The sequence below is a fragment of the Schistocerca gregaria genome, chromosome 2 (assembly GCF_023897955.1).
Source record: "Schistocerca gregaria isolate iqSchGreg1 chromosome 2, iqSchGreg1.2, whole genome shotgun sequence".
Classification (NCBI taxonomy): domain Eukaryota; kingdom Metazoa; phylum Arthropoda; class Insecta; order Orthoptera; family Acrididae; genus Schistocerca; species Schistocerca gregaria.
The window spans coordinates 89744529-89758607 of NC_064921.1; the positions used below are offsets into that span (position 1 = coordinate 89744529).

Consider the following 14079-nt stretch of genomic DNA (forward strand, 5'->3'; position numbering starts at 1 on the left):
TGCCAGTATAAAAACAGAATAATATTTTGACTGGATTTCTAATTTCTACCACATGAGTTATACTAAAGAGGCATCAGGAAAAAATTGCACAGATATAACGCACCCACTTGTTTATTATCTCATGGGAAGTTACTAGAATTGTATTTCAAAAACAATGTAGCCACCCTGTAGCTGATATAGCCTTAATTCAATGCCTGTATCTTTTTGTTTGCACTGCTGTGCTGTAAGGATGCCACAAATGACAACCAAAGGAGTCCAACTTGAAAAGAAATGTGACCCCAGACAATCACCCCTGTTTGTCAGACAATATGGCAGGTGACAGTCAAGTTTCTATCTCATCGCTGTCTGGGGTGTCTCCAGACACGTCTGCACTGATGCTCGGGGCTCATTTCTGGGCAGGACTCATCACTGCAGACAATTCTACTCTAGTCAATGAGATTCCAGGGTGCATACATGTCTGGAGGCATCGCTGAGAGTGACAGAATACCGAACTGACAGTCATGGACCATATGGCCAGACAACCAGAAGTGATGGTCTGCAAAGCCATTTCTTTTAATAGCAAGACCCCTTTCATTGTCATCTATGGAACCCTTACAGAACAGTAGTATGTCAACGATATTCTACACCCCATTTTGTTGCCCTTCATGGCAAGCCATCCTCGGCTTACATTTCAGCAAGATGATGGTCACCTGCACATAGTGAGAGTTTCTACTGCTTGTCTTAATGCTTGCCAAATCCTACCTTGGCCAACAAGATAATCATATCTCTCCTCAGTTGAGAACATTCAGAGCATTATGGGCAGGGCTCTCCAACCAGCTTCATCTGACATGTCAGTTGGACAGAATTTCGCGTGATATTCCTGAGGAGGACATCCAACAATGCCAAGCCAAATAACTGCTTGCATAAGGGACAGAGGAGGACGAGTATGTTATTGATTTGCTCAATTTGTAGAGCTCTTTCCCTTGAATAAATCATCTAGTTTTTCTGAAATTGTAATTATTTGTTGTCTGTACATGTACATCACATTTGCTGGTTTTCATCCCATTTGAATAGTTCCTTTGTGGTGCATTTTTCTTTTTTTATTCTTTTTTAGAGTGTACATTAAGTACAGAATAAATCTAGTAGCCTTCTTTAGTTTGTGGTGTTTGATGCATCTGTGATTATGATAAATACTGGGAAAAATGTAGCAATGAGCTGTGTTCTTACTGTAAATTTTGAACTTGATGTTGAAACCTGTTGCTGTCATCAAATATTTTACTACAGGAAATAGCCTCTGCCCTGTGGTGAGTAGCAGTCTATCCTATTTCATGCTGTTGTATTACATCTTGTATTTTCTGTTAGACTAAGAAGAGAGACTGGTATGTAGGTCAGTCATTAAGTAACAGTATCAAGGTTCAATCTCATGTTTTCACATAGCATATAAGAAGAGGGAGGTATAATAATTTCTTTAACACTCGAGAAACACATGTTGGCGTATGCTGAAATTTTGATACATTCTCAGTCATTTTATATTCACTACTGTATGAATGTTATTTGTAGACATGTCAGTCAGTCTTCAGTGGAACACATCCACATTGCTCCTTTGTTTTCTAATGTAATCTGTTCACCTTCCAGTGGATCACTGCCTTTTCTTTTCTCATCTCTTGGAGTCCAGCAAATAAGTTATGTGGTTCTTAACCATCTTGTTGCCTGCCTACAATCCATTTCATTTTCATCACTGTCATAATTATGTTGTCTTCTCCTGGCTGTTCTCTGCCCCCCCCCCCCCCCCCCCTCCCTCTCCAGTCTCTTTTATTAATTCATATTTCCATTGCTTGCTGATCAATCCTCAATTTGTTAAAAGGTTTCGTGTTAAATGTGTACATGTGTCTCTTCCATAAGTAAAAATTCAGTAGTAGACACTCTAATTGTAAACTTTCCTTTTCAAAACATCCAGGATCTTTGTTTTGAAACACTGTTTCATTTACCAGAATAACTGTAGGCCATTTTTACTCATCTGTTTGTTCATTTTTTTGCTGTCCGTCTTTAGTAAGGGCAAAATAATTCTGATCTGAGTCACTTGATCAATGTTTTCCGGTGTTCAAAATCGTTTTGTATAGTTATAAGTTTTTATCCACTACAGAGTCCGTTTTCTGCCATTTTGCTGCTAAGTTTTACACCACAGACTTTGCTGGAGGTTTTACCAAAACACTGTCCATCTTAAACTCTTGTACCAACATTCCAGCATGTGCTCTCCAGAAATTGTGCTTCATGTTAAATTTGACAATGAACACTCTTCACTTTGTTGTGAGCACCTTTTTGTGTTGCATCCAACAGCTCACTAAACATGTCTACTCCTCTCACTCAGTCAAATGTAATGAACAGCACATTGCTCAGGACAGAGCATGTCAGAGATGCACTTAACAGACATGTGACAGCAATCAAAAGCTTGATTTCCAGCATTTTCTGTGATTTCCAGTTCTCCAGTTGCCCGCATCAGTCCTATAAGTGTTTTGTGGACCATCCTGTAGTTGTTCTATATGTCTGCTCTTAATGCAAAAACTCATCAACTGGTTCTGAACTTCCTCATTAATTTGTACAGTTTACTTTCCATTGTGTTGATTATACTTTATTGTATTCTCACTAGAGGTAGTGCATTCAGTGTCATCAATACTTTCCTTCATTTTAGATTTAATGATCTGAAAAACTCCTCTTCGACATCGAAAATAGTTTTAGAGATATGTAATCTCCTCGCCTGACCTTTTTTCGATTTTAAGTTTCCCACTATCCAGAAGAGGTCTAGTGGAGTCTGCAGCAATTACACATCTAGTCTTGAGCACACTAATGCATGTTGCATTGCTTCCTTGTTTCTGAGGGTTTTAGTACAAATTTTGTAGAAACTAAGTTAGAAGAATTCTCAAAATGTGTGAATCTCAGGCAAAATGCTAATTAATGCTCATTACTTCATTGTGTAATTTCATTCTTGTCGTGCAAGTGGTTCACTGTTTTGTATACATTTCTAAAGCCAGCTTATTCCTTTACCTACTTGAAATCCAGTGTTTTTTTCTATGGACTTAGTGATATTTTTAGTGAAAGTCTTGTAAATTTTGAAGTGGAGGTTCAAATAAATATCTATTTCATTTATAGAGTTGCAGATTTGATTTTTCTCAGTTCATTTTTATGTGTTTAATAATGATAAGTTGAGTACAAAATTATTATTGGCAGGAAAAAATTTATTGAAATTCTTCAAGAGCTTTCCCAAGGCTGCCCATCATGTACTGTACTCTATTCTTATTGGGAGGACAGTTGTCCTTGCTGGAAGTGAAGCAATGGAGAAGAAGGTGAACAAGATAATAGATGCTCTGGTAGTATTATTTCCTGTGAAATTTGAAGAGGTAGTCAGAATTCTTAGGTAATTTGTCTTTCAAGCTTCTTGCATCTCCTTAATTACAACATGATTGTGTTTTCCTACAGTAAAATATTGCTGTTTATAGGTGGCATCGTGGAATACTTGTTTCATCACATATCAATTCATATCAACTGATTGGGGTCTGTGTTCCAGAACGCATTTCTGTTCATGATATGATTAGCTCCAGAGACAAGGTATGCATTATTAATAATTAATATTGCTCAGCATAAATAAATAATATTACATATTGCATAATATTTGTAACTTCAGGTATGTGTAAACATGTCAGTGGAAGAACTTCTGCTATTAAGACAAAATCAGACATTGAATAACTAGAAATCCTGGACTCTTGGAGTTTTGACCTTATCTAACACTTGTATTTAACATCTCATGGTACTGTGCGAGTTCGTGGCTATCACTATCATTATTCAGATTGTAAATAAATCTATTTTATTTTCAAATGGTGACTGTGTTTTATGTATTGGTTAGAATCTAGCAGTATACTTGTGTGCAGTAATTAACCTCTCATTATTTACTGTTTGTGTAGGTTTCCAATTTATCGTTGTTAGACAATGTGCACATTATTTCACAAACTGTCCTCCTGGCAGTCAGATTTTGTTCATATCTTTGCATGTTGAATTTTGCAGCCATGCCTAGACATAAATGATAACAACACGAAGGGGGGGGGGGGGGGGTCAAGCTATGATTGTATAGTGTTGAATATTGCTATTAAGATAACTGTACAGCCTGTCTTACAGGGAAAAAAAGGAATAAGCTTCATGGGTAGTGGGTATACGTGTTTACAGAGTAAGAAATCTGGGCATTTATCAGTATCATTTTTAAGTTAAAATTCAAATAGAGCAACATGTGTGAAAGTGAAAAAAAAAAAAAACTAAAATAGTTGAAGAAAGAAACATAGCCTTTAAGTACACCTGTTGCAAGAAGGTGTCCTGTATCTTTACCAATGCCAACTGATGCAAGAACTTGAGAAAATGGGCAACTAATCAAAAAGATATAATTAAATAGTTATGGAATGTTCAAGATGCAATACCAGCAAGGGGACATTATGGACATAGAATCTTCAATTATCTTCATACTTACAGGACTTAAAAGTCAAATATCGATTTCGTGAAGCAAAAACACTAAAAATAAAAAACTGACTTTGAAGATTTCTGACAATTGTGAAGTGCAAAACATTTCAATACACTTACCAGATTTTAAACTTTTATTTGAATTCAGTATTTATTATCAAATCGAGATTTTAATTAACAATTATTGAATGATAATTTTTAATAAAAGTAGCATTTATTCATTGTTAGTTATTAATCACTTGAAAAAGCAAGTATTCATAATAACTTAAAATTTGGTACAAAAATGAAAAATGTACTTTTTTTATTTCTAGAGATTATCAAAAAATGCCAACATGATATTAGAAACATAAATATAATATTACTAAACATATTTATTTAGTTTAATTATTTATTGGTTGCACAGGATTTGTAGTACAGGGTGCCCCGGCAAGAAGTACACAAAAACATAGGTTTATATTTCAGTACCTATTATAGTTTATAACTTTATTTGTCTGATGTTGTTCACAGGAGCTCAAACTTTTTTATGCTTGTTGGTGCATTTCAATGTAGGCACCATTCATAGCTCAACAGATATCGAAACAGTACCCCACTTCTTGCCACACGTTCATAAGTATGACACACCTTGGTGTACATCAATTGTCTCGAATCTACCAGATCTCAAACTCTTGTTCCGTAAACATGTCCTTGATAAACACGCATGCACTGAAATAAAGCAGAGTCAAATCAAGAGACTGAGGGGTTCCAGGCAACAGGACCCCGTATGCCCACACCTTCCAGTGAAGTGCTCAGGAAACATTTTACGTTGCAACGTGGTAACATCAGCATGGTAGAGGGGTGTGGCATCATTCTGCTGGAAAATGACATCAGGAATCACCTGTGGAACTGTGTAGTTTGCCAACATGTAAGTGTGCCCCGTCATTGTCACACATGCACCATGCAACTCAGTGCTGTTTGTAAAATGATGAGTATCACATCTTGGAGAGCGTCTCTTTCTATTGCATATTTACTCAACTACATAAAATGTTGAGTTCTTTCTTCATAATGATTTGTTTGTGTGTCCTCTAGTCTGTACCCTGTATATAAACAATAAATATATTTTACAACTTCACGCCAGCTGCATGAACCAAGATGATAATCGTCATAAGAGCTGGCCACAATATGACTGCCCAGCTTATCACAGAACCCCCGCCATATTCAACTCTTGATAGCAAGCAGTCAGCAGCATAGACTTGAGACAGCATACATCAACGTAAACTCAGCCAGAAATTGTCCATTGTTTCAGGTTTTGTGGCTTTGGCACAACATTTTCCTGTTATGGGCATTTGCATCACTGATGTGTGGTTTTGGAATTCTAGCTTGCTCTGTGATTCCCAGCTAATGGAGCTCCCTTTGTGTTGTTTTGCTGCTGACAAGGTTTGTGTGGGTGATGTTAAGTTCTGCAGTGACTGTTGTCCTCTTAGTTTTTCTCACAATTCTCTTAAATGACCTCATATCAAGATAACTCAAAGCCCACTTTCGTCCATGTTGTGGCTTAACAGATGATGTTTTCCCCCTTTCCTGTTTGTGGTATAAATTTTTGATATGATGCGTCTTGGAATGCCAAATACTTCTGGTACCTTGGTTATGGAAGAATCCACCATATGAGCACCAACACGTTTCCCACGTTCGAATTCACTTAGCTCTGATATAATGCACTCACAACTACATGGAACACTGCTCTGACCATGACTGACTCTTGCAACATATTGAAGACATAACACAGGTGTCGTTCATGGTCAAATACATCAGTGTAACCTGCAGACTTAGCTGGTACATGCATTTTCCATTTTTTTCCAACAATATTGAAGTCAAATAAAAATATAAAAAAATCAACCTATAACAAGAACTGAACCAGCAATATCATGATTAGAAAGTTAATTTTTGGAGTGTTTTTTGTTTTTGAATATTGCTTTGTACTGCTTTAGGGAACTGATGTCTATGTACTGATCCGCAAGTTCTTTAAATATGAAGGAAATTGAAGACAGCAGCCAGTAAGGTCCACTTGTAAAATTGGCAAAATTAATGTAAAGTATGAAAGTAATGCTACAGGGAAAAAGGATTTAAAATATGGAAGCTGTGATAAAAGAGCAGTTCACGAAAAGGATAAAACATGCAGAAATTAATTACTGACTAAAAACTAAAGAAACAAAACAGTAAGACATTGAATCAAGAAACAAACATAAATGGTCAGCAAGCATACAAGTCGTCATTGAATGCATTCCTAAGCAGAAAAGTATATGACATGCAATGAAGCCCAGAAATGGAGTATAAATTGATGAAAGACATTAACAGAAAAGGGAGGGATCCAGCCAAACTAAACCTGGAAAGCAGACAATGCTCATTTGGGAATAAAACTAAGAATCCAACTATACGTGAAGAGCTTTCTACACTGCTCATAAAGTAGTTTTTCAAGAAGTTGAAGACAGATGTGCAGTGTAAAAGCTCTGCATATAATTTTATGAATTCAGTAACTAAATTTAAAATTGTAACTTTTCTTGGAGTGAAATGAAGTAAGTCAGTTCTATATATTTATGGAAAACATTGGAGAAAGTGTCCCATTTCCAATGCTTCAGCTTTGATGTGACCTTTGAGTAGTTAGAGATATAAAAAATAAAACAAATAGCTGTCAGAGAATGTGTGAGACAAAAATTGTAAGACCTCAAAAAAGGAATCTGAAGACAGATACTGAGATATAATTTTACAAAGTAATGGCTGGGCTCACATTGTTGTAGGAGAAGAATGTTGGGCTTTGACAGAGAGAGATATTAGCGAACTGAAAACACCAGAAATTAAGTTTCTTTAATCTCTGCAGCAGAAAGGATAAAATTGGGAACAATACTTAACAGAATTAGCTGTGAAATATATGTGAGATTAAGCTGCACGGGCCAAGCAGGAATAGAAACAACACATTCGGCATATGTTGGTGACTGAAACCCCAAGGCGAGTACTGCATTACAAACCTCAGTGCACAGACGGACAACAGCAGTTAAGATGTGATTCTTGAGTTTCTCCCGGCGTATTTCATAATCAAAATATCCACGGGTGTACTGCTGGTCTATAGTGTCCAACGGGCACAATATTTCGGCGATCAAACATGTCGCCATCATCAGGTGAACTGACGGACTGAGCTCCTGTGAACGCGCCGGCACGGAGATCCGTACGCTATGGCTGCTCAGGGGGAACTGGGTTCAGATGCGGCGGCGGCTGATTTAAATACCCTCCGCCTGTGGCGCGCTCCCTCCGCCGTCCACGCCCCGCGCCACGGTAGCGCGGTGGAACAGATTGCGACGGCGTCTGAGATGACGTCGGTGTGATGGCTCTGTCCGTCGTAGTCGTCACAACTATGCGTTTGCTCGATTTACTCTTGATTAACCCAATCGCTGGTTCCCAAGCCTTGCTAAGATTATAGCCACAGTAACGGTTTATGAGGTCGTCATTGGTGCGAATTTCGATGGCCCCTCTAACAACGCTGTCCCAGTATCTCGACGTCTGTACCAGAATCCTCGTACGGTCATACTCCATAGCGTGATTTTCCGACAAACAATGTTCAGCGACCGCCGACTTGCTCAGATACATCAGTCGAGTATGCCTCTGGTGTTCACAGCATCGATCCTCGACGGTACGCATCCTCTGACCAATATACGACTTGCCACATTGACACGGAATCTGGTACACACCGGCTTTCCTCAAACCGAGGTCATCTTTGGCGCTCCCCACCAGTGCACGAGTTTTATTCGGAGGACAAAACACAGTTCCGACCTGGTGTTTCTTCAGAATGCGGGCGATTTTCCCCGAGAGTGCACCTGTGTATGGAATAAATGCAGTGCCTACCTCCTCCCTCGTGACTTCATCCATCTCAACAGGTTGTGATGCAGTGGTTGTGCAGAGAGCACATTGGATCTCTCATTCTGAGTACCCATTTTTTCGAAATACAGTTCTCAGATGTTCCAATTCCTGGGGTAGACTCTCTGTGTCAGAGATAGTGCGTGACCTATGTACTAGAGTTTTAAGTACCCCATTCCTCTGTGAAGGGTGGTGGCAGCTGTCTGCGTGCAAATTCAGATCAGTGTGGGTTGTCTTTTGATACACCCCATGACCTAGGGTGCCGTCAGCCCTTCTCCTGACCAAGACGTCAAGGAAAGGTATTTTTACCCTTCATTTCAGTCTCCATAGTGAATTTGATGTTGGGGTGTATGGAGTTTAGATGTGTATGGAAGTCAAGGAGTTTACCCATACCATGTGGCCAGGTGACGAACGTGTTGTCCACGTAACGGAAAAAGCAAGTAGGTTTCCATTCGGATGACGACAGGGCTTCCTCCTCGAAGTTCTCCATGTACAAATTCGCTACCACCGGTGAGAGTGGGCTACCCATGGCGACTCCTTCTGTTTGTTCGTAGTATTCTCCATTAAAAAGAAAATACGTGGAAGTCAAGACATGCCTAAAAAGTTCAGTGGTATTCTCGTCAAACCTCTGACCAATCAACTCTAGCGACTCTCACAGGGGTACCATCGTAAACAAGGAAACGATGTTAAAACTCACCATGAAATCTGACTCATCCAACCTGAAGCTATCAAGGCGTTTAACAAAATCCACAGAATTACGGATGTGATGAGGGCATTTACCCACATAAGGACTTAATATTCCTGTCAGGTACTTGGCCAACAAATATGTAGGTGTCCTGATGTTGCTGACAATGGAGCGTAATGGTACCCCCTCTTTGTGAACCTTCAGGAGTCCATATAGTCTAGGCGGCCATTCGTGATCTGAGGGAACGCTCTGAAATTGTTGTCTTACCGGCTGACAAAGGCAATGCTACAGTTGTCTCCCATAAGGACTACACTGATAATATGCAGAGCCTGCGAAATGACGATTCCTACCGGAAGATCAGTGTTGACCCTACAAAGAAGGTGGAGAACAAGACGAGGGTTCTTCTCAAGGACGCAGATTTACCGGAGGGTGACGCTAAGAAATTGTTACCCCCAAGGTCCGGTACCGCCTAGACTACATGGACTCCCGAAGGTTCACAAAGAGGGGGTACCATTATGCCGCATTGTCAGCAGCATCAGGGCACCTACATATTTGTTGGCCAAATACCTGACAGGAATATTAAGTCCTTATGTGGGTAAATGCCCTCATCACATCCGTAATTCCGTGGATTTTGTTAAACGCCTTGATAGCTTCAGGTTGGTTGAGTCAGATATCATGGTCAGTTTTGATGTCGTATCCTTGTTTACGAGGGTACCCCTGCGAGAGTCGCTAGAGTTGATTGGTCAGAGGTTTGACGAGAATACCACTGAACTTTTTAGGCATGTCTTGACTTCCACGTATTTTCTTTTTAATGGAGAATACTATGAACAAACGGATGGAGTCGCCGTGGGTAGCCCACTCTCACCGGTGGTAGCGAATTTGTACATGGAGAACTTCGAGGAGGAAGCCCTGTCGTCATCCGAATGGAAACCTACTTACTTTTTCCATTACGTGGACGACACATTCGTCATCTGGCCACATGGTATGGGTAAACTCCTTGACTTCCTTACACATCTAAACTCCATACACCCCAACATCAAATTCACTATGGAGACTGAAACGGAGGGTAAATTACCTTTCCTTGACGTCTTGGTCAGGAGAAAGGCTGACGGCACCCTAGGTCATGGGGTGTATCGAAAGACAACCCACACTGATCTGAATTTGCACGCAGACAGCTGCCACCACCCTTCACAGAGGAATGGGGTACTTAAAACTCTAGTACATAGGTCACGCACTATCTCTGACACAGAGAGTCTACCCCAGGAATTGGAACATCTGAGAACTGTATTTCGAAAAAATGGGTACTCAGAATGAGAGATCCAACGTGCTCTCTGCACAACCACTGCATCACAACCTGTTGAGATGGATGAAGTCACGAGGGAGGAGGTAGGCACTGCATTTATTCCATACACAGGTGCACTCTCGGGGAAAATCGCCCGCATTCTGAAGAAACACTGGGTCGGAACTGTGTTTTGTCCTCCGAATAAAACTCGTGCACTGGTGGGGAGCGCCAAAGATGACCTCGGTTTGAGGAAGGCCGGCGTGTACCAGGTTCCGTGTCAATGTGGCAAGTCGTATATTGGTCAGAGGATGCGTACCGTCGAGGATCGATGCCGTGAACACCAGAGGCATACTCGACTGATGTATCTGAGCAAGTCGGCGGTCGCTGAACATTGTTTGTCAGAAAATCACACTATGGAGTATGACCGTACGAGGATTCTGGTACAGACGTCGAGATACTGGGACAGCGTTGTTAGAGGGGCCATCGAAATTCGCACCAATGACGACCTCATAAACCGTTACTGTGGCTATAATCTTAGCAAGGCTTGGGAACCAGCGATTGGGTTAATCAAGAGTAAATCGAGCAAACGCATAGTTGTGACGACCACGGCGGACAGAGCCATCACACCGATGTCATCTCAGACGCCGTCGCAATCTGTTCCACCGCGCTACCGTGGCGCGGGGCGTGGACGGCGGAGGGGGCGCGCCGCGGGCGGAGGGTATTTAAATCGGTCGCCGCCGTGACCGAACCCAGTTACCCCTGAGCAGCCATAGCGTACGGATCTGCGTGCCGGCGCGTTCACAGGAGCTCAGTCCGTCAGTTCACCTGATGATGGCGACATGTTTGATCGCCGAAATATTGTGCCCGTTGGACACTATAGACCGGCAGTACACCCGTGGATATTTTGATTAACAGCAGTTACATTTAATTTATGATAAATCTGGGCAGCCAGTTGATTAAAAATTTGTTTGTTATTGATTTTCAGGACAACAGCCATGGCTTGTTCTGTCTAAACTGAGGACTCCAGTGCTGGGGTATTTTTCACTGTGAACTGTGCTCTACATAAGCATGTAACTCCTGAGTCTCCTGAATGTGATAGTAGCACACGTCTATTGAAAGATGTAGTTTAAATTATTTGTATCAGAGGGAAATCCAACTGAGATAACTAATAAACTATATGACAGAAATACTCGTCAATACTTATCTGCAGTTGTTGAAATGTGTAGTGCTACTGATACAAATGTATAAAGGAAAAAGAGACGCACTACCTAGCTTCCTTTGACAGGAAGGAGCGAGGGATAGTTTGTAGAAGATTAAAAAGGAGGGGCAGGTCGTTCAGCAGTAGTAAAAGAGAGACCCATCTGTAGTGAGGATGAGGAGACACAAAGGTGAATGGGGGAAATTTTAATTAATTTTCATCTAAAGCAGACTTCAATTTTAGTTTCCTCAATCACAACTACAAAGTGAAAATTGTGGATGCAGCTAATTGGCCTATGATTTTAAGCTCTCCACCGAGAGATTGTAGCAGAAGTCACATAAAAATTTTGCTCCTGAAATCCTTAGTGTTTATCATGTGATTTTATCAGTTTTAATTTACAAAATATCAATCCTAGTGTAGTTGAATACTGTGCTTATTGAAACGAAGAGTGGAGTCAAAAACTGAAGTGAATATTAATAACCAATTGCCACTAACATTTTAAAGTTCTCATTGTCTTCTTGCTTTATTTTCAGAACATGGTGACAATACTGGATATAACAAAAGAACAGCTCTTTGGACCAGCATATTCAGGCCAATTTCTGTCATCCTTAGAAACTTCACCACAGTTCTTTCAGAGTGACCAAACATTGATCCTCTTCCTGCAGTCCATTGCTGCCGAAATTCTTCAGAAGCTGTTTCTTTTTAGAATGTCATTTGTCTCTCCTGTTGGTGACTCAAGAAATGCTGACCGCTCTCCAGGTGATATTCTGAGAGAGATGGGGGTCCACGGCTGTGATGCAGAAATTATTAAGTATCTATTCAAGATTGGAATTTCGGAAACAATTTGAAATATTACAGGAAAAACTTGAACCGTCTTCATTTCTTTATACTGCATTTTCCATTGTGTGCTGTATTTACCCAATTGCAGCGGTGTAATAATTTACAAACTGCCGTGGTTATAACCATATCATTAAATCTTAAGACAAGCTGTGATAATATTTTTTGATATTTTACATTTAGTTTCACAAGCTGTAAACATGGTTTACAGGAGACTCAGGGTATTAGAGTAATGTGGTAGTCGTGCGTGCTCACTGCCTCTGTTTATTCATTTTTGTTTTAACTGTCAGCTTCACGTTTTAGTGAAGCAAATTTAAGAAAAGCAATAGTGCTGGAATCAAAAATGTGTACTTGAATATTAGCTTTTAGCAGTATTAATAACCATGTGATCTGTTAAAACAAAGACATAAAAGTGCATTAAATGGTTTCATTGTTATGTGATCTCTCCATAGGTGATAGCTGATTGTATTTCATGATCAGTTTCTTTCAAGTAAAGATTAACGCAAAATAATCTTGACACATAAAAGCATTTTGGGAATACTGATTTCGAGATTTTCTTTGTCTTTCAAAGCATGTCAATTCCTTTGGGATGGGAAGTAATACAGAGATATCACATAAAAGAATGGGAAAATAATGAATTCACAAAAATTTTTACTGAAAGTCAGAAATGGGATTGCCATAGCTCATAGCTATTATTAGTGTTCGGTTTGTAAAGATGAGCAAGAACCAGAAAATGACAGTGAAATGAAATTTTATCTAACTTTAATGTGATTTGATGTTAGGTGTGAGTGTGAAATAATGTGAAACCAACCAAGCCAAACACATTGTTTGCATCACACAGTATCAATGATGTCTTTGAAAAATTGAGAGCATAACCTAATGTATTTATAATCATGTTACAAAAGTCATATGTGCAATATTTATTATTCATTTTATAATATTAAAAGTACAAACAGAATGACAAATTTTTAATGTTTCAGAAGCCAAGTCTGATGAATAACTGTTGTCTTTAAGAATTATATTGAAACAGAAGGCGATAAGGAAAATATTGTTAAAAAGTTGGTGTACTAAATTGATTTTTTCATTTATTACTGTTAAGGAATTACTGTTCATTATATATTGTTAGCACTAGAAATAAGTACTGCATTCATTAACCAATTAAGGTGCTAAATAATACGTTACTGAGTACAAAAGGGCTTCCTTGTATCTGTCGGTGGTCTTCCACTGACACTCTGAAGGAACAATATTGTTTGCAAATAATTATTTTAGACATGAACTGTTGTATGTTTATCATAAAGAAGGTAAAGTCTAGGAAATAAATGTTTTCCTAGGGTACTGCTTTGTACTTATATTCTTTATGGTACTTAATATTGCCTTTTGCTGACTGTGATATCATATTTCTCATTGCATTGACAATTAAAAATGTGTGCACCATTATACTTCACTAAATTACATTATTGATGTGTGATGTAACACTTTAGTACATACATTGTCCATAATTTTCAGAATTTCATGAAGATTCTTTTTCTTTGTAACCAGTGATTGTTTTTCTTAGATCTCATAGTAATTTGTTTTTGTGCTATCCATTCACAAGTACCTTACAAATTTCTGAACATTGAAACATATCTGTACCTGAATGTTCTGGGTGCAACACTATTAGCCTTTTGTAAACAGTGATTCACATATCAGGCTGGGAATAAGTAGTAGAAATGAAAT

The 14079-nt window shown here is 39.3% G+C and overlaps 1 protein-coding gene across 2 annotated transcripts in view; it reads left to right on the top strand.

Moving 5' to 3' along the window:
• Positions 1-13800, top strand: part of LOC126336392 (guanine nucleotide exchange protein smcr8b-like) — a 103833-nt gene extending 90033 nt beyond the window's left edge. For both annotated transcript variants that reach the window (XM_050000067.1, XM_050000068.1), the window contains 3 exons: positions 3205-3391; positions 3474-3582; positions 12060-13800. In XM_050000067.1, coding sequence (XP_049856024.1) covers positions 3205-3391; positions 3474-3582; positions 12060-12374 — 611 coding nt within the window. In that variant the 3' untranslated portion in view covers positions 12375-13800. The remainder of the gene's footprint in view (positions 1-3204; positions 3392-3473; positions 3583-12059) is intronic.
• Positions 13801-14079: the final 279 nt, after the last annotated feature.